Here is a 24017-nt window from a genome sequence, read left to right as displayed (position 1 = left end):
TAAGCAAGGAAAACATGCGATTGAATGAACCAATAAAGAAGATTTTAATTTTTATGACTTTGAAATACTAGTTATTTCCAGACTTAAGGGAAAGCTTTTTATTTTTTCTTAAGCTACCTTTGACTTAGAGCAATTTGGTAAAGTATGTATTAATGAACAAAAAAAACCAATTATTTTTTTCTCCCTACCTGGTCCCTCTAGAATTTGGAAACTCATAGGGACCCTTCTGATTTCCATGGCAATATGGTCACTTGTCAAGTTCAATAAGCATCTGTTCTTTTAAGAGGACGCAGTTAGAAACACTGGTTATACTACCAAGACTTTGAGTGGACTGTCATATCTGAGAATGTCCATAGAATCAGACATGACTGTGCAGTTTTAAGAAGGTTAGTTTGACTTTATGGAGTTGGTATGACCCCTTTATAGGGTTTGAGGCAGCCTTACCCAATAAGAAAGGTTACTTTCTGGCAGGTGCAGGAACCATAGAATATTTGGGGGAATCTTAAGAGAGGAACTAACCTAAATCTATAGGTATTATAGGCAACATGAGGGTAAGTTCCAATCTGAGATTCCTTATGATAAGTTCCAGTAAGTTCCAAAATTTCAAAGAGCATATACGGTCAACCACTACTTGTTATGTAAATAATCAGGCCAAGTGTAATTTTGTTATTATCTTTGGCAGAAGTGGGGATGCTTACAGAGAAAGATGATGCTTCAGTGGAAACTCTACTACACCCCTGTGAGTATCAGATTCTAGTTGTGTTGTCTGACGTTTCATTATTTACCTGTAAATGGAATTCTTCTAGTTTCCTTGCATAATCTTGCTAGAGACCTCCTCAAAGTAACATTCCCAATTTTACTCTCTTTTGACTTGGAGTCACTGAAAACAAACTGCATGAAATTCCTGGAAATTTGATTTGATTATGTCGTGCTATAATGTTATCACTTATAATTCTAGTTACCTTAAAATGTAGGCCACAGAAGTAACCAGATGTCCTTGTCAGCTGCATTATCGTGAACTCTCATCAGATCTTTAATATTGGCCATTTTGTAAGTCTTTTGTCAATTACAGAAGTTATTTCAGAACGTTTTGCAAAAGCGTGGAGCCAAGCCCTGCAAACTGAATGTGAATGACTTGCTGTAAACGCCACAGAAATGCCCCAGTAGCTCATGTTTACAGTCTTCGTGCCTGTTACCTTGTGGGCCAAAGTTGACCTCAACACCTGACGACAGAGACATTCACGCTGCAGAAGATCCTTTGACCCCAAGTAGAAATCTTCTGACTGGCTGCCCTCAGGGGAGAGATTCAGTGCATGATTTGCTCCAACCATTACCCTTTTCCTCCCCCCCCCCCCATAGAAATGCTGATTAAATCCCTGCTTGCACTGTAGAGGCCTAGCTGGGCTTCCACCTGCCCCTCCAGCTCCCCAAATGAACCAGCCTGACCTGTTCCCAAGACCGAGACTGGTTCCATGAAACTACGGAACAGTCTGTCAATCCACTCAGCTTCTGGACTGTGAAGGTAATTTGAAGTTTCAAAGGCAGACCCAAAGGGGAGCAGATCGTGGCACCCCAAAATATGCCTCTTTGGCATAAGGATGATTTTGATCTAAATATTTTTAAGAAACAGGAGATCCAGCAAAAGCTCTGAAAATGTGGCAAGAGCTACCCTTTTATGAGGGAAATTGATATGGATAAGGGAACTCCCCATTTGTAAGGGTCTCTCCTGCTCTGAACCAGAGAGAGAAGGAGCTCTCTACATCCTAACACCCTTACTCTTGTTTACTGGGCTAACCGCTCATAGGTGACTCCTCCTCCCCCAACATATTTAGCTGGAAAAGGTACTCAAGGGGAGAACCTAGCCTATTTGGGACTTAATCAGTTCTTCTGGGTATCTCTCCTGTACACAGAGGCATAGTATTAAACTAATAGTATTAAACTAATGTGGTCCCCCTCTCCCCGCCTCATTAATCTGTTTTGTGTGGGGATCTCAGCCAGGAACCTAGAAGGTAAAAGGAAATTTATTTTGCCTCCCCTACAGGGACAAAGTTTGATTTAAAAAAATGCTGTGACTTTCATAGTTTATATCAACCATGAACTCAAAGAAACACAACATAACCCATAACATAATGGCAGAATGGTATATTCTTAGCCTCCGCAGAAAGGCACAGAATCCATGGTTCCAACACCAAATCTGTGGTGGCCCTCAGAACTTTGGCAGGGGTGACATTACATTTGTTACACAATTTAGGCTTTTAGCCATTTTATAAGTTTACAAGACCACCAGAGACACTATATGTATATACACACACATACATATATAATCAGTCATATACACATGCGCACAAACACACACATTTTTCACCAATACAACATCTGTGCTGTCTAGAGGCCATTTATGTCAGCTTCGACTGCATGGTGATCAAATTATGGCAAAACTAAGATACACTGACATAGTCATTAATTTGGCTTAAGAAATAACACACAAAAATGTTAAAAAATCTTTGATGGCATGTTAAATGCATACTTCAGCATGAAGAGAGAAAACCACTCAATTTAAAATCTCTAAATTACAAGATTTAATAAAAAGCTTCAAACCCATTAACTTTTAAACAACAACAAAAAAATGCCACCCATCTTAATCCTAGAGGTCTCAAGGCATGATCTATAAATTAACAGACCCTTCTGTTATAGGTTGTGTTAAGGACTATTATTAAACATCCTTTAACTTAAAGCAACAACATGTTAAATCACAGTGGCTTTTAAAATTTCTATAAAATACCAAATTCAAAACTTACACAAAATCTCATAGCCAAGTCAAGAAAAGAAATATAAAAACAAAGGCTTTGAAAAAGTTGGCTGAACTCCAGCATCTCAGACAGTCCATCACCCGTCCCTGGGGCCTGGTGCCGCTGGCTGGGTGGGTGGCTGGCTGGGTGGGTGACGTCACAAGCAGTGGCAGACAAAAGGGAGGAGCTCGCAGATCCTGTCCTGTGGGATGGATGAGGTGTGGCCGGCAGCTTTTAAACCAAGTTGAACTCCCTCAGGTTGAGTTGGAGAATTGTGTCCTTCACAGCCGCGAACACAAAGCGGATATTCTCCGTGTCTGTAGCACATGTGAAGTGAGAATAGATGACTTTCTCTTTGTCAGGATTCTGATCTTGGTAGAGCTTCAGGATAAAGTCTCTGGCAGCTTTGACATCCTGCTTCGGTCCTAGTCAAGAGTGCGGGGACAGGAATGAAGAAAGCTCCTAGTGGGCTAAAGTGCCCACTGCTATCTAAAAAGTGTAATTTAAAGCAATTTGTTGAAAAACAGTGACCCTACATTCTGGTTTGGGCCACTCAGGCAGACAGAAGTGGACTAGGGGCAGGGGAAGGAAGAGCACAGGACTGGGACTGGACGCCCAGGTCTGATGTTAAGCGTGAGGGCTCTCCCCACTAGCTGACGCAGGTGAGGAAGGCCAGGGCAGCGCCCGGGAGGCGCCCTCAAGTGCAGATGAGGTTGAGGGGAGCGTGAGCAGGACTTCCCCAAAGAGGATGTGCCTGAGCTGGGTCTTGGAGGACAAGGTGGAGTTCCCAGGGGTTGGCATGTGTGGAGGGGTGGAGGCAACAACAGAACCGTGCACCTGGAGCTTCCATGGAAAAGTCTGTGAGGGGCAGATCGGGGAGGCCCCCGGGCTCTGTCAGTAACGCTGGTCGGATGCCAGGGAGGACAGCAAGAGGGACACTTACTTACCTGTGTATTCTGGAAAGTAGCTAATTAGATGAGAGTACATGATTTTCTCCTCCAAAAGATCCTTCTTATTTAAGAACAAAATCACAGATGAGTTCAGAAACCAGGGATAGGTAATAATGGTTTTAAATAAGGCTTTGCTCTCCTCCATGCGGTTCTAAGTGAGAAACAAGGGACTTAGGGTTAAGAAAGAAAAACAGTACTTTGGAAGCACCAAGCCAGATTGCTGGTACCACCCATGTGTCCCCTCGCCCAGCTGCCACACCACTCTCCGTGCTGAAGCTGGTAAGCACAGGGCACCCCCGATCCCCAGGACACCAGGCCTTGAGCTTCTCTTTCCCCCACTTCCGCTCTGACTCTCAAACACCCCCTCCTGAGTCTGTTCTCCTGAAGCACCCCCAATAAACACACAAAATATAAGGCTTTTGTGAAACTTGGAAAAAGGTTTATGCCCATATTTGGCAAAAATTTTCTGTTAAATTATTGGGATTACCAAGTGGTGAAAATGCATAACGTAGACCTGTAACTGGGGGTGGGCTTCCAGACCCCAGGAGGGAGGGTCCTCTGGGACTGACGCTACTGCGCCCCTTCCCTGGGCCGCACCTCACAGGTGGGTAATACAGGTGAGGTGTGCTCGGGGAGCCGGGTCCCCATTTTATGGATGAACATTCTAGTGCTCATAAATTTAAATTAGGTCCCAAGTCCATGTAATAGTAGGATCCGGTCCAAATTATGTAGAAAAAGAGTAAAAAATTAACAATAGACATTGGCAGGAATATATCAAATGTTCCTAATTTAGGGAGGGTACCCAGGGCACACAGAAATCTTAGCTGGTGACAACAGTTGTTCTAGATTGTACTCTGAAGTATTTTTTTTTATTTTTTCAGTCAGCTCTGCAGAGCCCACTGTGGAGCTTGAAGTCATCCCCTGACATCAAAGCCACATGCCCCACCGACTAGGCCAGGCACGCCTGCTCTCAAGGATTTCTAAGAGTAAAGAAATAAGAACTTCCCTTTATAGAGGGCAGCGGTCAAAGCCGTGAAAGCCTTGCACGCTCACTCCAGAGGGCTAAGTCTGTCTCCCTGCAACTCCTGCATACCTCGGCCCGTTCTTCTATGCAGCCCGTTCTTGGCAGTTAAGATCTGGAAATCATTACCCGACAGGTAACCCCTCAGTTGTTTTTAAAGCTTTAAAAAAACTTATTATGGTCTTACCAATAATGGTCTACAAGGAAGTTGACCCTTGAACATTGCAGGAGTTAGGGAGGCTGATCGCCTGGCACAGTTGAAAATGTACATATAACTTTTGACTCCCCCAAAACTCGACTAATACCTTACTGTTGACCAGAGTCTCACCAAGAACAATTAACACATTTTATGTGTAATGGATGTTATATTCCATATTCTTTCACTAAAACTAGAGAAAAAAATGTCATGAAGAAAATCCCAAGGTAAATACACTTACTGTATCATATTTATCGGGAAAAAAAGCTCATGTGTAAATGGACCCGGGCAGTTCAAACCTGTGTTGTTCAAGGATCAGCTATACATGAAGAAACAATTCCTGTAAGCCCAGTGTACACATCACATATCTACCCGCAGGAGGGCGAGTCTGGAGGGGAATTCCTCTCCCAAATACCTTGTGGCTTTTAGGAGAGGAGAAAATGTCTAATTTGTAAGCGTACTAGGTTGAGGCATTGGTCCCTTGTGCCCCCTGAATAATCTTTTGAGTTTCCAGAGAAACATCATTAAGTAATCCTGAGACAAATTTGGAGCTCAATTTTCGTATTGATAACTTGAAGCCTTTTCCTTTTTAAAAAAAAAAAAATGTCCCTCCTGGAAAAGCTGGGTGGCAGCCAAGATTCTTCTTTGTACAATGAGACCAGTAAATGGGCTAATCCTCTCCTAATTAGCTAATGTAACTCTGCTCCTCAGAGAAAAGCCTGCTCTCGAGAAATACAAAATATAATTTGTTCATAGTTACTGCCTAATCCTGGGCAGAATGCTTTACTGGTTTACTACCATGACCTAGAAGGAAGAGACATTTTTCTAGAAGGTCAGGATGTCTCATGCAAGGCTGGGGAAAAGACAGGGGGAGGACAGTGGTATCGCACAGCCCCACCTCCCAGAGAAGGGACAGCGACGGTTGTCCTCGCGCTCTGGGCAGATGTGGTTGCTGCAGTCCCCCACAGCTGGCACTATGGCAGCTCTGCAGAGGACTCAATGTCTGGCCAGGGAGCGTCGGAACAGCTCTAAGCAATTCACACCACCGCTTAGCTCAGTTAGGACCTCATTTGGAAGCCCTGTGGAGAAAGACTGGGAAGCCTGTTCCCACATGCTTATGAGAAAGAGCACTGCTCAACTTTGGCTGTGCATGAGCACCTCTGAGGGGCTTGGCAAAGATAACCCGACTTAAACCCAAGAAATACAAATCTCTACTGTGACTTCCAAAAGATGGTCTTTTCTGGAAACCTCCCGGGGGATTCCAAAAATGCATGCAGCCAGGACTGAGAACCAGTGCTTTCGGGAGGCTCTTCTACCCTTGGCAGCACCTGAGATCCCAAGCCAGGCTCAGCCCACCCCCACCCCAACTGCATCAGAGTCTGGAGCTGGACCCCTGTGCCAGGTTCCTCTTAAAGATCCCCAGGGAATTCCAGGGCAGTGATTCTCAAACTTTCATGTGTATTTGAATTAGCTGGAATCTGGTTAAAATACAAGTTGTGATTAGCCCAGCATGGGTCGATTGGGCATTCATTTCTAACAAGCACGAAGGTGATGCTGGTCCTCTTAATTCCAGAGGCTACACTTGGAACAGCAAGATAGTGTAACCTCCAGAACAGAACCTAAGGCCAGAGCAGGCCGGCTTCTTGCAAACACTCAGCTGCCCCTCCCCACCCAGCATACCTCGTTGTCACACTCAGCCAGGACCTGGTCATATTCACTCAGCGCAACCAAAAAAATAATGGAGGTGACACTCTCAAAGCAGTGAATCCATTTCCGTCTCTCAGATCGCTGGCCACCAACATCTACCATCCTGTTCGGCACAAACACAGGGCATCCAAAGGTTGAAACACATGGCTCTTTGGAGATGGACAGGAATCGTCATATCGTGTAAGTCGGCACTCCTTAGGTTCTTCGATAATGTTTTAGAGTGGAAAGGGGGCCTAAGACGCCAGTGTTGAAGCACCGCTGCTTTCTGCGGAGAGGGACCCCAGGGGCTTCCTAGCGAAGGAGGCACCAAAGGTAAGGGAGGTTACTGGAGACAGTGCCGCGGTCACTCGGGGAGCCTGCTCGGGGACACCAGTCTGGAAGCAGCTGCATTCGTCCGGGCAGAAAGCACAGGCATCACGTAAGTGTCCCTCTAAGCCCAGGGACCAGACACGGGAGGGGCAGAAAGGCAGGTCCTCTTCCCGGCCCCCCAACTCCGCCAGCTGCCTCCCCGCTGCCTGTTTCCCACCGCTCCTCAGACTCACCCACCAGTCCACAGGACGTGGAAGCCACCCCTTCTGGGCTGTAAGACCTGGAGGTCTCCGCCATCCCCTGTGGCAACCCGAAGGCTCTACCCGGAGCTTTGGGAAAAGACTCAAGGGAGTCAGAGCCCAAAGATGGCTTGTAAGCACGACGCTGCAGGAGGCAGGCAGTTTACAGAAATGAGTCAAGTGGGTCTCTCCAGAGTAGAACAGCAGGCAGCCTCGAGAATGCTCAGGGCCCCGGCTAGAGGCTTGACCGCTAGGCAGCTGCAGGCAAGCACCGCCAGGAAGAAGTGCAGGCCCCCACCAGCGCCTCAACCTTTCAGGAGCAACCAGGGATCAAATGTTAGCGAAATGGGCCAGTGCTTAAATACTGGCTCAAAAGTGCCTTAGAAAACACCAAGTGGGCCACAGAGAATACAGCTGGGGACCAGATTCAGGGTTCAAAAGTAGCTGGCAGCACCGATTCTAAAAAGCTCACAGTCATAAATCCGTGGGGACCCAGATGCAGATTTTCAAGGGGCTGGGCCAGGGGGCTCCCCAGTGCCACAATGCTCCAGCGGCCCGGAGGTGAGATGGGGTTCACAGACAGGACCTGGGCATGGCAGGACTGGACTGGTGTCGTCTCCACTAGAAAAGCATCATGTAAAAACACTGATGGGGGGAACAAGGGAATGAATGGGTATAAAAGTGCTCTGAAATGTTCTGAGAACAGGAAGGCGAGTTCCTCTCTGATCCAGGACTGAGACCTCTCGTCGTGTTACACACTGAGATGGGGAGGGTCAGATGCCTCTAGGAGACCGATCCCTTGGAGGAAAAACACACTTAAGAATCCCTCCAGGGACTTCCAAGGCCACACAGATTGGGAGGAGCATGTCAGGGCGACCGTCTTACCGAAAGATGATGTTTTCCAAGTCAAACGGATACTCAATGATGCCGGTTGTGGGCACGCGGACGCGAAGCACGTCTTGCTGCGTCGGCACGAACGAGGGCATGGCGATGCGGTCAATGTCCGTCAGGTAGCTGCGGTACCAGACGCCGAGGCGCCACGACTCATTTCAGACCAGAGAGAAACGTCCACCCTGCGACTCCCAGCACCCCCACGAGGTTCATGGGTTCCATCCGTGCCCACCTGGAGAGCTGGTGCTGCACGGTCTCCCCACCCCCCAGCTATGTTTGGGAGAGAATATGGATCAGAAGCTTCCATGAGTCCTCTGGGAAGTCTGGGAATAATGCCTTCCCTTCCTCCAGGCTCTAAGCGTTCCCTCTCTCTGGCCAGTGAGGGAGCCAGCGGGTCAGAAGCAAGGGATGTTGGGGTCTGGTCTCTGCCCTCTCGGCTGCCTTCCTCCTTCAAAGCCCTCCCCCCCACACGCACCCCCACCCACGAACATCATAGGACGGAGATGCTGTTCTTAAAGTCTCTGCTCAATGACTTTGAGTTTCTATGAAAATACAAAGGTATAATACAGGTCAACTCAAAGTTCTTTCAAAATTACAAGATCAAGTTTACTGTTTATTGGGACATTAAACATCTAAAATCAGCCAACACTTGTCTCAGATTGTTTTTGGCTGCAGAGTAAAATTCCTAAGCTGAAAACAAATTACTTTTTCTGTTTTCTTGCTTTTTAACTTCAAGACCATTATACAAGGCATTTTTGAGTCAAAGAACTGTAACCCAGGCCCTGGCCAGCGATGGAGGGGGTGCTTCGGGGCGTCCTGCCCAGCACGGCTTCGCCGCTCCTCCCCCTGCACAGCGGAGGCTGCTGAGTGAGGACCTCAGAGTGCGGTGCTGAGCAAGGGGCATGAACGGGAACCGAGGGGGAGCTCAGGGTGGCAGGCGGGCCATATCCATTGCGCAGCCTTCCATACAGGAAGCGAACCCCCCTCCATCGGGCCATCTGTCACCAGAGGACAGAGAACACAGGTTGGCCCCCAGCAGCACACACTGAATTGTTCTGAACTGAATGCCTGTCCCAGTAAGTAGACAGCTCTGGCACAGCTGCGACCCCCGTGGACCTGGACTGAGTCAGCGCGGCAGTTCCCCAGCTGGGGCAGCTGCTGGCATATGGCGTATGAGCGCAACTCTCTGGGGCAGCACGGTCCCCCTAGCGGTTTCCTACATTCCTCCGAGCAGCTCCAGAGCCTCCAGGGGGCTCTTCCCCGTGGCTCTACGTCCAGAGCCCCAACCACTCCCCAGAACATTCACAGAGGTAAAGGACACTGGGTGGCCTCAGGGAAGGGCCAGAGACGCCCTCACAGATGAGCAGTTGGTGCCCCTCGGCAGCTGTCCACAGCTGTCCACCCTCCTCTCTGGGACACTGCCTACCTGCCTTCTGGCTCTTTCCTGAGCCAACCCCAGACCTCTTCGGGGCTTCTTTTATTTCCTTTTCCTCCTTGGCTGCTCTACCCCACCTAAATGTCCCTGTAATCAGATTGGTTGTGCCAGCCTGGGGTAGTAGCCTGAAGCACTCAGCCTGGCACTAGAACCAAAGGGAGACCATGGACACCGGAGGTGAGACTACAGGTTTCCTCTCCTGCTGGCTGCCTTGTCCAGACGATCGGGGTGAACTGCCCCCCCCACACCAACTTGGAGGGCAACAACCACCCCCAAAGGGAAGGGGAAGGGATCCTGAGGCCTTCAGAGGCTGGGAGAGGACGTGGGGCAAAAGGGAAAGAGCTGAGCTCCAGAAGCAGGAAGAACCGCCTCTTCAAGCAGCAACGTGACCAATCTATTTGTCCAGGGACCTAGCGGACAGAGGCACTGCCTCCGGAAATTCGGAAACGAAATTCTGTGATCACCTTGCGATAATTTGCATGCAGGACCATCTATTTTCTCTTACTTTAGGGTTTAATGATTTAAAACCAGAGCTTTATGAATCAAAACTAGAGTGCGGAGGTCATCCCAGGGAGTCATTAAGCAAAAGGCTTGTGGACTGAATGTCCTCAGTGCTGGGCCTGCAAAATCTGTCTTAGCCACCAGAGGGCAGCACCAAATCAGGTCTGGAGCAGGCCTATTGATTTTAGATTTGAGGGCAACGGTTCCTGCTGTCGTCTACTGATCAGGAAACCAGAAGGCGGAGGGATCTGGTGAGGAGGCAAGGAGAAGCCAGAGGCAGTGGTAGTCTTTACTCAAGTCACAAGATTTCAGCAGCCCAGATGAGATGAGCTCCCTCCAAAGAACCTCACATTTGATTGAGCTTCTCGTTGAATGAGAGAGGCTTCGAACACAGCGAAGAAAGGTGGGTATGGACAAGGACAGAGATCTGGGGGGTCCACGGTTTTTAGGAAGTGGCAAGACACACACCAAAGTCAGAGGGGGATAGTGACAAGCAGGAAGGGGGTAGTGTTGCCGCGCGCCCGCATTTTACAGGCCGCTCCTTTCTCCCCAGTGAGAGGCTTCTTTGAAACAGGGACAACGTGTGGCTGGGCTCTGCACTCACTATTTGGCCGAGTCTGACAGCTGGTACTCCCTTCTCCTGTCGTAACACTCCTGGATTCCTGGGTCCTCCCAGAGCTGCTTGATGGCCTCCACCTGGTCCCTGGACAGGGCGCAGACCTTGTCCACTTCCACTTCTTTGATCAGCTGGGCATTTTCCTGCATGAAGGAAAGAGAACCTGTCACTGGGTGAAGGAAGGGAAGCCACCCCATTGGTGACATAGGGACAAGACTTCCCCAAGGGAAATGGATTAGGGCTATGGATTAGGGACAATCTCCACTCACACACAAGCCCTGCAGTGGCAGCTCCCACCCGTGTAGACGATGTGGCTGCTTCACTCAGGGAGAGCCACACAGAGACGCGGACCTATGGCTTTTGGTCCTATCAGCCTCCAGGGGCCAATGCCACTGGCATTCAGCACCCACTGGTGAACAGAGAAACCCAAGAGCCATGGATCATCACTGTCATTTGAACATCTGCCTGGCAGGCAGAGCAGTCTGAACTGTTCTCATTGTCCGGGCATCTCAGGGGTGGGGTGGCAGGTGAGGCAGCAGTAAGAGAGGGCCTGGGCTGCAGAGAATAGACAAACACTAATCTTACCAGCTAGCTGGGTTGGTCGGCTCACTTTTTCACTTTTTTTTTTTTTTTTTAATATAACTTAGTAGACTTTATTTCTTAGATCAGTTTTAGGTTCACAGCCAAACTAAGAAAATTCAGAGAGTTCCCATATAGTCTGCTTATTTGTCATCAGACATCGCTGATAAAACTCCCTCCCATTTGGAGAGCCCACTGCAACCCCTGCCCAAGTCAATTACTGCTTTCCTATTATATTTATCATTACTGTCTTTCAATAATTATTGCTGTAGTACTCTTGCTCCATTATTACAGTACTTAAGATTACTGCGGTCATTATTACTATTCTGTCAGTTACCATTTAGTGCCCACTTCCTGTGTGCCAAAAGGTGCACACACATTATCTCATTTAATCAATGTAAGGCTAGCACAGGGCCAGAAATCTTGCCAGACCTTAGCAAATGAAAATGGTATGGTTGGCGTACATCCTCAGCGTGTCCATGTCTTGTCCACAGAGATCCAACACCCCATCCCTTGGCGGCAAGTTGCACAGACAAGGGAATCCGGCCTCTCCTCTGCTCCCCCATCCCAGCGGCATCTCTGGGCAATGACCTCATGCATTGACCTCATGGCGGCTGTGCCCTGCTTGCTGGAAAGGTGCCTGTATCTTGTGTTATTCATCTTCATTAGCAATCCAACAGGAAGCTGGAGAAAGGGGAGATCTTAGAGATTTACTTGACTTGGGGCAAAACCTAGGGCTCTGATGAAACCAGCATGACTTTGTGTCCCTCTCCATCGAGAGTGGCTATTAACTCTTCCCCCTGGACTGTGAGATCCTCCGCAGGGAGAGGGTCCCAGTCGCAGAACCTCAGACAGGTCTTGGCAGCCTGGGTTAGTGGGAAGCGCCCTGGACCGGGAATAAGGAGCCCGAGTTCTAGTGCATTTGGGGCTTGTAAGGACCTCAGCGGTTCCCTATCTCCACATCCTCATTTGTAAAAGGAGCCAAAGACTTTCAAGGCATCTATCTGGTTTATCAGTTATAAAGTATTACCCAAATGTAAGCAAAACCAGCCCTATTACTGTGACAGATGCCTAACTCTGTTGGCAGAAAGAGGACACACTGATGGCCTTCCAGCCACGACTTCGAATCCTGCCCATGAGCACATCTGACATCCCCTGCCCAATCCAAGCCAGAGAGAGAGCGCCCAGCCCAGAGAAGCTGGACAATGTGTGCCTGGAGCCTCGGCGCTGGCTTCCCCACGCTTCCCTGCCTGCCTCCACTACCCTCTTCCTCCCGAATAGAATCAGATGGTCTCTCCCCACCCTGGGCTTGGCTCTTCCCTCAGCATTGAAAGGATCTGTTTTCTTCCCCGTCTTTGTAATGAGCCAGTGTCTTAACGCTCCGATACCCCAGAACCTAGCGCAGTGCCCGGTGGTACAGCAGCCCGCAGACATGCTGCCCGTACACCGGTCCATCACCGGAACACAGAACATCCCGAGAAAGAAACAGCCGAAGAACGTGAGGGCAGGTGACGGCAGCCTGTGCCCATCCCAGCAAGAGCACTGCTCGAGGGCAGGAAGGGCTCTGTGGGAGGAAAAGCCCTGGTGATTGCTGGCCAGCCCGTCTTCCTCACTCTGCCCCTGGCAGGCAGAATCCTTGCTTCTGGGGTGCCTGCCTCTCGTGCTGCTCTCCTAACTACGACTTTTTTAAAGCTTATTTTTAAAGTAATCTCTACACCCAGAGTGGGGCTCGAACGCATCACCCCAAGACCAAGAGCCGTCAGCGCCCCCTACATGCAACGATTACATTCAGCTCACCGGAGAGTCCCACCTTCCTGAGCGGGTACAATGCGCAGAGACGCCCCGCCACACCACCCTGCATACCGAGCTCGAGCCAGAAACCCTCTTTGCTTGTGAGTTTCTGCAGCGTAACTGACGCTGTCCTGACCGCTGCACGTCGCAGTGGGTAAGCCCAGTATTTGCCTCTTCCAGGAGAGAGCAAAGTGGAGCCAGGGAGGTATCCCTGAGGAAAGCGGGCTCAGCCACGGGGATGCGGGGATGGATGCTGGGGAAAGACAGCCCTGGGCCTCCAGGTAAGCAGCGGGGCTCAGCCAGGAGAGCAGGACCCAGTGACGGTCCAGCCACGTGAGGGACAAAGGAAGGACTCTGGCTTGAAGAAGAGGGGACCACGGTCTCCTCAGAGACTCAGGTTTCTAAGGAGACTGACGGCCCCCTAGAAACCCAACAACTGGGAACTGGGTTTGGAACCGACTGAGTTCAGAGCCCTCCACCCAGCTAGGTCTCCCGCCTGCCGAGGTGGTTCTTTTTCAGCTTATTTTGAAATAATTAAGACTCGCAAAAATGTGGGGGAAATGGCACAGGAGTTCCTCGCTGCCTTTCAAGAACGCCCCCGTGTTGAGAATTTATGACCACGCGTATCATCCAGCCCCTCTCCCTCCGAGTGTGTGCGAGACACACCCCCCTTCTGCCTGAAATATCTGCGGGGACGTCGCAGACACCATGCCTCTTCGTCACTAAAGACTTCAGTGTGATTTCCCACTTTTAAATAAATTTTATCGGCGTGTGACTTCTGTACACAGTGAACAACATCTGTGTGTTCTAGAAAGTGGGGCTTGGGGCCTCTCTTCCTGTGACTTGGCTACATACCTCCCCGCACAGCAGGAGCCGGGAGAGTGTGACGAGTGTGTTCACACACCCGGAGAGTTCACGCCATCTGAGAGCTGGGGGGTGGGGGGGACACGTGTGTGGAGCAGCTCTGTGTGCAATGTGGGAGCAGCTTTGTGTTAAAAGGGGCTCCTCGCACTGAGGGTCTAATGGCCATGGCAGGAAGACCCTGAATTCCCCTCCTGCACCAACTACAGAGCAAGTAATCCGGATGAGAACGTGAGGGCTGGAGCGCCGGGTGGGGCGGGGGTGTCCTCTGTCGGTTAAGCCTCCAACTACTGATCTCAGCTTGGGTATTGATCTCGGGGTCATGAGTTCAAGGCCCACGTTGGGCTCCATGGTGAGCCCCATGCTGGGTGTGGAGCCAGCTTAGAACAAAACAAAACAAAGAAACAGAAAACTGAGGGCTGGCTGAACGGTTCTGCACAACAAAACTAGGGAGACCACGCAGAGAACAGCGAGAGAGCCAGAGCCACGGTCATGAGGGAACCCCACCGCCGACGCTGCCCACAGCAGCGGGGACAGACAGTACTGAGGGATCAGGAGCAGATTTATCTGCCCTGGGGCACAGAAAAAAGCTGCAGCTTAAAAGAGCAACTAGTTCTAGAAATCCAGCCTCCATAGAGGGGCAGGAGAGCTGCTGGAACACTCTCCGGGGGGAGGGGCCGGTGACCACAGTTGATATTCACCTTCCACTTTGATACCGAGACAGGAACAAGCCCCGGGCCCCTAGCCAGTACCAGCCCGAGCTGTCCCATGAAGGCAGCGCGCGCACCGTGCACCCCGGAGCACCCTGGGGTTGGCATGCAGGATGGCTGCAGCCGCCACGTCCAGGGGACACAGGCACAAAGCCCACTGGAACACTCCAGACCTGTCCCACTTTGGCCCCAGGTGGCTTCCTAGAGCAGCCCCAGCCCACAGCCCTCTGGGAGCTCCTGGCTCATGACCACTTTGTCTCCAGCTGCCCTGCCCCCCGCCTGATACAGTCCCTGTCCTAAGTACCCGGGGAAGCTCTGGCCCATGCCTGCCTCCATTCCAGCTGTGCCCCCCACCCCCGGGCACCCTGTGAGTAGAGCAGCCTAAGACTCCTGGCCAGTACCCTGCCTTTGTTCCAGCCACCCTTCAGGGTGCTGCCTACACATACAGCCCCAGGACATCCCAGCAAGGGCCATCCTCAGCTTCAGTCATCCCACCAGGGTGCCCACCCCTCTGGGCACCCCACGATAACCTTGCTTCCACCCACTTCAGCTTCAGCTGTCCTACCAGGACACCCCTGCATGAAGCACCCAGGGACCCCCAACATATACCCTATCTCCAGCTGCCCACCAGGGCACCATCTGCACAGAGAGCCTAGGGACAGCTTGTACCCACTTCAGCTATAGCTGTCCTGCCAGTGTGCCCTCTGTGTGGAGAGCCGGGATTGCTCTGGGTTCTGCTCACTTCAGTTCTGGCCATCCCACCAGGGCAACCCCAGCACGGAGTACCCCAGACCCCCAGCCTACACAGACACAGCTCCAGCCAGCCAGCCCAAGTCGCAAAACACACACAGTCTACAAAATTTATGATCATACACAAGACCATTCCTTCAAGTTAAGAAGTAGCTCTTTGCCTAATTCATAGAAACACAGAAAATCAATCAAAATGGGATAGCAGAGGAGTATGCTCCAAATGAAAGAACAAGACAAACACACAGAAAAAGAAGTAAAACAGAGATAAGTAATATGCCTGATGAAGAACTGAAACTAATTGTACAGGTGTTCGCTGGACCAGAGAAAAGAGAGCAAGATATCAGTAAGAACTTAACATAAAAAAGAAAAAAAATTGAAGGGCGCCTGGGTGGCTCAGTGGGTTAAGCCGCTGCCTTCGGCTCAGGTCATGATCTCAGGGTCCTGGGATCGAGTCCCGCATCGGGCTCTCTGCTCAGCAGGGAGCCTGCTTCCTCCTCTCTCTCTCTCTGCCTGCCTCTCTGCCTACTTGTGATCTCTCTCTGTCAAATAAATAAATTAATTAAAAAAAAAAAATAAAGTTCAAAGAGCTGAATGGGAAAAACCTACAATCAAGAATACTCTATCTGCAAAATGATAATCCTGCAGATAGAGTATTCTTGATTGTAGGTTTTTCCGCTTTCAGCTCTTCAGGGTAGCAATACCTGTATCAGACAAAACAGATTTTAGTTGTTTGAAGATTTATGTATTTATTTTAGAGAGGAGCCATGCTCAAGCGAGGGAAGGAGAGCAGAGAGAGAAAGAATGTCATGCAGATTCTGCTCTGACTGTGGAGCCTGATGTAGGGCTTGAGCCCACAACCTTGAGATCATGACTTGAGCTGGAATCAAGAGTTGGCCACCCAACCAGGTGAGCCACCCAGGCAACTCTGGACAAAACAGATTTTTAAAAAATATATTTTTATTTATTTGACAGAGAGAGACACAGCTAGAGAAGGAACACAGTAGAGGGAGTGGGAGAAGGAAAAGCAGGCCCCCCACAGAGCAGGGAGCCCAATGTGGGGCTCGATCCCAGGACCCTGGGATCACAACCTGAGCTGAAGGCAGATGCTTAACAACTGAGCCACCCAGGTGTCCCCGGACAAAACAGATTTTAAAACAAACACTGTAACAAGATACAAGGGCATTACATAATGATAAGTGGGTCAATCCAACAAGAGGAAAAAACAATTATAAATATATATGTACCCAACATTAGAGTGCCTAAATACATAAAGCATATACTCACAGACATAAAGGAACAGTATGACAGTAATACAATAGTAGGGGACTTTAATGCCTCACTTACATCAAAGGATAGATTATCCAGGCAAGAAATCAATAAGGAAACAGCTTCTTTCAATGATACATTAGACCAGATGGACTTAACAGATATACACAAAATATTCCATCCAAAAACCACAAAATACACATTTTTTTCAAGTGAACACGAAACATTCTCTAAGAGAGATCACATGGTAGAGCACAGAACAAGTCTTATTAAATTTATGAGTAAACTCCTGTCACGCATATTTTCCAACCACAACAGTATGAAATTAGAAATCAATCACAAGAAAAAAACTGGAAAAAAAACCCCCACAAAACATGTGGAAGCTAAACAACATGCTACTCAATAGCTAGTGGGTCAATGAAGAAATCAAAGAGGAAGTAAAAAAAAAATACATGGAGACATTGGAAAATGAAAACACAACAGTCCAAAGTCTCTGGGACACAGCAAAACAGGTTCAGAGGGAGTAATATACAGCACTACAGACCTACCTTAAAAAATAAGAAAAACTCAAACTAAACTTACACCTAAAGGAACTAGGAAAAGAATAAATAAAACCCAAGTTTAGTAGAAGGAAGAAAATAGCAAAGATCAAAGCAGAAATAAATGACAGACTAAAAAAATAACAATAGAAAAGATTGATGAAACCAAGAATTTGGTCCTTTGAAAAGATAAAGAAAATTGATAAATGTTTAGCCAGCTGCAAGAGGACAAAAATAAAATAAAAAATAAAGGAGAAATAACAACCAACACCATAAAATTAAGAAGGATTAGAAGAGAATACTATGCAAAATTACATGCCAACAAATTGGATAGGAGAAATGGATAAAATCCTCAAAACACACAATCTTCCAAAACTGAATCAGGAAAAATTAAAAATCTGAACAGATCAATTATGAGCAATGGAATTGAATCAGTAATCAAAAAACTCCCCAACGACCAAAGTTCAGCACCAGTGAGATTCACAGGTAAACTCTACCTAACTTTTAAAGAAAAGTTAGTATCTCTTCTCCTCTAACTATCCAAAAAATAGAAGAGGAAGGAAAGTTTCCACATTCATCCTACAAAACCAGAGGAAGATACTACATAGAAAGGAAACCTGCAGGTCAATATCCCTGCTGAATGCAGTTTCAAAGATTCCCAGCGAAAGAGGAAATCACGCTCAATGATACATTAAAAGGGTCATTTGCCAAAATCAAGTCTTGGGGATCCGTGGGGATGCAAGGGTGGCTGCATATTCAAAGATCGATCAACTGATCTACCCCATTAACAAAATGAAGGATAAAGGTCACAAGATCACCTCATTAGAGGCAGAAAAGGCATCTGACAAAAGTCAACATTTGTTTATCATAAAAATTCTCAACAAAGTGTTTTCAGAGGGAACATACCTCAATATGATAAAGGCCACATATGAAAAACCCACAGCTAATACCATACTCAATGGTGAAAAACTGAGAGCAGTTTCTCTTAGAAACAAGACATGGATGTCCACTTTTGCCACTTTGATTGAACATACTACTGGAAGTCTTAACCATAGCAATCAGACAGGAAAAAGAAAAGGCATCCAAATTGGTAAGGAAGAAGTAAAACTGTCACTATTTGGCAGAGAACGTGACTCTGTATATAGAAAGCCCTAAAGACTCCCACCAAAGACTATTAGAATAAAGAAATTCAGTAAAGTAGCAAGATGCAAACTTAATACACAGAAATCGGTTGTGTTTCTATATGCTAATAACAAAGTAGAAAGAGCCATTGAGAAAACAATTCCATTCACAATTATGCCAAAAAGAATAAAATACCTAGAAATAAACTTAACCAAGGTGGTGAAAGACCTATACTCTGAAAACTCCAAAATAATGATGAAAGAGATTGAAGATGACACAAATAAAAAGATACTCCTTGATCACAGAATGAAAGAATATTGTTAAAATGTCTATACTCCACAAAGCAATCTATACATTTAATGCAATTCCTATGAAAATACAAACAGCATTTTTCCCCCACAAAACTAGAATTATCCTAAGGTTTGTAATGAATTAGAAAGACCCAGAATAGCCAAAGTAATCTTGAGAAAGAAGATCAAAGCTGGTATCACAATCCCAGATTTTGAGATATACTACAAAGCTGAGGCAATCAAAACAGTATGTATGGTATTGGCCCCCAAGTAGACAATCAGATCAATGAAAAAGAATAGAGAGTCCAAAAAGAAACCCATGCTAATCATGTCAATTAATCTATGACAAAAAAGGCACAAGTATGCGATAAGAAAAGACAGTCTCTCTTCCGGTCTTCACTAACACATGGTGCTAAGAAAGCTGGACAGCTCCATCCTGAAGAAAGACACTGGATCCCTTTCTTAGACAGAAATAAACTCAAAATAGACTAAAGACTTAAATGTGAGACCTGAAGCATAAAAATCACAGAAGAAATCATGAGCATTAATCTCCTTGACAGTGGCCTTAGCAACATTTTTCTAGCCATGTCTCCCCAGGCAAGGGAAACAGAGGTAAAATTAAACTACTGGGACTATACCAAAATGAAAAGTTTCTGCATAAAGGAAGAACCTGCATAAAGGATGAATGGGAGAAGATATCTGCAAATGATATATCCAATAGGAGGTTAGGATCCAAAATATATAAAGAACTTAAATAATTCAGTACCAAAAGAAAAGTAACCTAAAAAATGCACAGAAGATCTGAATAGATATTTTTTCAAAGAAGATATAAATGGCCATCAGACACAAGAAAAGATGCTTAACATCATCAGGAAAATGCACATCAAACCACAATGAAGTATTACTTTATTTCCACTAGCATGGCTAGAATCCAGAAGGCAAGAAATAACAATAGTGTTGAGGATGTAGAGGAAAGAGAACCTTGTGCACTGTTGGTGGGAATGTGAATGGTGCAGCCACTGTAAGAACAGTATGGAGGTTGCTCAAAAAATTAAGAATAGAAGGACCATATGATCTAGTAATTCCACTAGTGAGTAATTACCCAAAGAAAATAAAAACACTAATTCAAAAAGATAAATGCACTCCTATATTAATTGTAGTATTATTTACAATACCAAGAAATGGAACCAACATCAAGAGATGCCCATCAAGAGATGAATAGATAAAGGTGTGATATACATATACAGTGGTGTGTTTATTCAGCCATAAAAAGGACGAGATCATGCCATTTGCAACAGTATGGATAGATCTAGAAGGTATCATACTAAGTGAAATGAGTCAGAGAAAGTCAAGTACCCTAGGATGTAACTTGAAAAGGGGAGTCTCAGAAACAAAAAAACAAACAAAAAACAGAAGCAGACTTGTAAATACAGAGAACTGATGGGTTATCAGAGCGGAAGGGCTGGGGGGATGAACACATGGGTCAAGAGAAATGAGAGATACAGGTGTGAAGTTACAGAATGAACAAGTCATGGGACTGCAAGACGCAGCACAAGGAATGTAGGCGATGGTATTGTGACAGTGCTGTGTGGTGACAGATGGAGCCACACTTACGGTGAGCAGAGTATAACCTACAGACTTGTCCAATCACTACACTGCGCACTGAAGCCAACATAACACCGTGTACAACTGTTCTTCAGTAATACTTCAGCTGTATTGAAGTACAACTGTACTTCATTAATAAAATAAAAATATTGACTTCATTTCACAGAAAGAGGGTAAGAAAAATCAGAAGAGAATCAGGTTTGGGAAACTGTTAATGATTTGCGTAGGACACGTGCTGAGTCTAAGGGGGCCGACCTCTAAGTGGAGATGTCCAGGAAGCAGGGGAAATGGGTCTGTAGTGTGCAGGTGTCCTGGGCTAGAGCAGCATACTGAATTGAAATTGCCTAACACGTTAGTTTCATCACACACAAAAAAGAGAACAATCTCAAAGCAGTAATTATTATAGGAGTTACTTAGCTGATGAAGACACACAACCACTTTCTTAAACACTGAGCTCCTATTGGGCATTTCTTTTTTTTCTTTCTCAAACAACCACCAGTTTTTCACTGCTCTGAAAGAGGAATACAGAAAACAGATGTCCAGCGTGTGTGTCTCGCTTAGAAATTCCCAGGGTGACCCATGAAAGGAGCTGCTTGGGAAGCGGCGCCTTGCTACTCTCACGCAAGGGTCCGCAGCTGCCTGGGTGACAGTCCCTGTGGAGACCAGCAAGCCCCTCTGGCTGGAATTCAGAGCCCAGCAGGCAACCTGTTCTCTGCCAGATTCTTACTGGGAGAGCTCCTTCTACCATTAGCCTCCCAGGACTGCAGGGCCCCAGGCTTTCTCTGGAAGACTGACTTTCTTACTAAATATGGCAGATTCTTCTGGAAGCCGGGGTTCTTTTGTCAGATATTCAAGCACTTTTGTTAGAATTTATATTAATACACTCTGTACAAAATCTTATTAGTATTTCAAGTGTCTACTGTCCTATGTAAGACCTATAAACTTTACAAACTTTGTGAAAAGAAGATTAAAATAAAATATATGATAAAAAAGGAAAGTTCCCTGTAACATAGTATTGCTGACTTTTGGGCAATCACCACCTCCCCTCGCCCCACCCAACTTGTTTTGGCAACGGCATCAAAAGCCAGAATTGTACCTGTAGACCTTATTAAACAAAAATTATAAAGTAAAATCCAGTGCCCATTACGATCAGCTTTTAAGGCATCTCAAATATTACATTATAAAGAAAATGCCAGTCAAGGGGCACCTGGGTGGCTCAGTGGGTTAAAGCCTCTGCCTTCAGCTCAGGTCATGATCTCAGGGTCCTGGGATCGAGCCCTGCATTGGGCTCTCTGCTCAGCAGGGAGCTTGCCTCCCCCTGCCCTTTCTCTGCCTGCCTCTCTGCCTACTTATGATTTCTGTCAAATAAATAAATAAAATCTTTTAAAAAAAAAAAGAAAATGCCAGTCAAGTATGCTAGAGACAGAATTTTTTCTATAGGAAAATCAATGAGAAAATTCTGCTTCTGGCAAAGGGCAACTAGGAATTTTGGATTGATTCTTCCACTGAGGACAGCTAAAAATGATGAACAAAATATTTTCAAACATACATCTGAAAAGATCACAAAAATAATGACATAGTAAATAATTACTGGGCAGAATATAGGGAAGAATGGCACCTAAAAAGTTGAACCAGCGTTTGAGAAGGTCTTCTCCCCAGGACTTCTGCTTATTCTGCAAGGGGCAGTTCCAAGGTTGAGCAACTCCTTTTTCAAGGTCACAGGACTAGGGATTGAAGTTCAAAGGTTAGCAAGAGCCAAAGGCCCTTAGAGGACCTCTGATTCTGGGTTTGGATGCCAAAAGGGGGGTAGCCCATAGGGGGTTTCAACTCAGCATGGAATCATCATGATCTCAGAGCTGAATATCCCTAGACACCTGGCAGAAGAAAAAGAAATTCCTTTCTGGAGTTTATAAGATAGTATCTTCCTTTCCCTCAAATTATTTTTTCACATGTGTCCGGCACATCAACAAAAAGAACCAAGCATAAGAAGATAACTCCCCCAAAGGGTGACAAATTAAAAAATGGAGTAAGATAGACCATGCAAACATTAACCCAAAGAAAGCTGGAGTCTATTAAAATAAAAGCAGGCTTTAAGGTTTGTCAATAATACCTCAATAAAGCTGGAAAAAATGTAGATTTCAAGATTAAAAGCATCACTAGAGATAGGAATATTTTTATTTAATTTAAAATCAATTTAATTAACATATACTGTATTATTAGTTGCAGATTCATCAATTGCATATAACACCCTGTGCTCATTACATCAAGGGGTCCTGCTTAATGCCCATCACCTCACCCACCTCCTCTCCAACAACCCATTTGTTTCCTATATTTAAGAGATAGGAGTATTTCATTTTTTTATTTTAAAGATTTTACCTATTCATTTGAGAGAGATAAAGCATGAGCAGGGAGGGGAGGCAGAAGCAGCAGCAGACTCCCCACTGAGCATGGAAAGAGATGTGCGGCATGAACCAGGACCTGGGCATCACGACCCCAGCCGAAGGCAGGCATCTAACCATCTGAGCCACCCAGGCGCCCCACACTAGGGATAATTTAAATGAGAAAAAGGTTTAGAAAGACGTAACAGTTTTAAAGTTCTACGTAGTTAATAACAAAGGCTCAAGATACATAGAGCAAAATTTCTTAGACCTAAATGGAAAAATAGACAAATCTTAATCTTACAGGAAATTTTTTATTAAGCTTTTCTCTGATTTTGATTAGTTAACATCTGTAGTGATATTCGTTTCAGGTGTACAATATAGGGATTCAACAATTCTATACATTACTCAGTGATCATCACGCCAAGGGCCCTCCTTAATCCCCATCACCTGTTTCATTCATGGGGGGGGGGGGCACCACCTCCTCTCTGGCAACCAAGAGAACCATTTGTTCTCTTTATTTAAGAGTCTGTTTCTTGATTTGTCTTTCTCTTTTTTCCCTTGGCTTCTTTGTTTCTTAAATTCCACATGAGTGAAAATGTGGTATTTGTTTTGTTTTTCTCTGTCTGACTTAATTCACTTAGCAATACATTCTAGCTCCATCCATGTTGTTGCAAGTGGTAAGATTTCATTCATTCTTTTTTATAGCTGAGTAATATTCCACGGTACAAATGTACCATGTCTTCTTTATCCGTTCATCAGTCAGATGCTTGGGTTGAATCCGTAATTTGGCTATTGTAAATAATGCTGCAATAAACATTACTGTTTGCATATTCTTTGAGTAAATACCCAGTAGGGCATTGACTGGATCATACGGTAATTCTATTTCTGATTTTCTGTGGAACCGCTGCGCTGTTTCCCACAGTGGCTGCCCCAGATTGCACTCCCACCAACAGCTCATGATGGCTCCTTTTCCTCCACATCCTTGCCAACACTTGTTCCTTATCTTACAGGAAATTTTAACACAACTCTCTCAGTAACTGATAACATTTAAAAAAAAATCAGTAAAGATTCAGTCAATTCAAATATCATGATCAGCAAATTTAACTTTTTAGGGACTCATGGAGAGCATATATTTAAAGTAACTGTAGAACATAGGCCTCTTGAAAGCACACCTGGAATATTCTCAAAATGACCATTTACTTATTAAGACCTCACATAAAAATTGGGTTGTCCAGCTTCTTCTGATCCAATTCCAGCTTCCTCGGCAACTCTTGGCTCCAGCAGGGACCTACTTTCCCCTGGCCACCATCGCCACCAGGGAACCTCACTCAATAATCCAGCCCCGGTCTAAAGCTACCTAGAGTTCTCCTTGTAGAAAAGCAACCCTCCACCATGCTCAGAATGGAAATTAAGCTTTCTTAACTCAATTTAGAATTCAAAAGAAGGGGCGCCTGGGTGGCTCAGTGGGT

The 24017-nt window shown here is 46.2% G+C and overlaps 1 protein-coding gene and 1 long non-coding RNA gene across 2 annotated transcripts in view; one reads left to right on the top strand and one right to left on the bottom strand.

The window, feature by feature from the left end:
- Positions 1 to 682: 682 nt before the first annotated feature.
- On the top strand, positions 683 to 6618 carry LOC132024792 (uncharacterized). The gene is made up of 3 exons (XR_009406308.1): positions 683 to 739; positions 4621 to 4896; positions 6530 to 6618. It is a non-coding gene; the product is annotated as an uncharacterized LOC132024792 (long non-coding RNA).
- GNA14 (G protein subunit alpha 14) overlaps positions 2128 to 24017 on the bottom strand; it is a 194352-nt gene continuing 172462 nt past the window's right edge. The window contains exons 3-7 of the mRNA XM_059411817.1: positions 10643 to 10797; positions 8097 to 8225; positions 6637 to 6766; positions 3737 to 3890; positions 2128 to 3214 (exon numbers count right to left, since the gene is read on the bottom strand). Of these exons, the coding sequence (XP_059267800.1) occupies positions 3024 to 3214; positions 3737 to 3890; positions 6637 to 6766; positions 8097 to 8225; positions 10643 to 10797 (759 nt within the window). The 3' untranslated portion in view covers positions 2128 to 3023. The remainder of the gene's footprint in view (positions 3215 to 3736; positions 3891 to 6636; positions 6767 to 8096; positions 8226 to 10642; positions 10798 to 24017) is intronic.

The sequence above is a fragment of the Mustela nigripes genome, chromosome 9 (assembly GCF_022355385.1).
Source record: "Mustela nigripes isolate SB6536 chromosome 9, MUSNIG.SB6536, whole genome shotgun sequence".
Classification (NCBI taxonomy): Eukaryota; Metazoa; Chordata; class Mammalia; order Carnivora; family Mustelidae; genus Mustela; species Mustela nigripes.
Note: the sequence above shows the minus strand (reverse complement) of the source record. Positions and strands in the feature narration are given on the sequence as shown.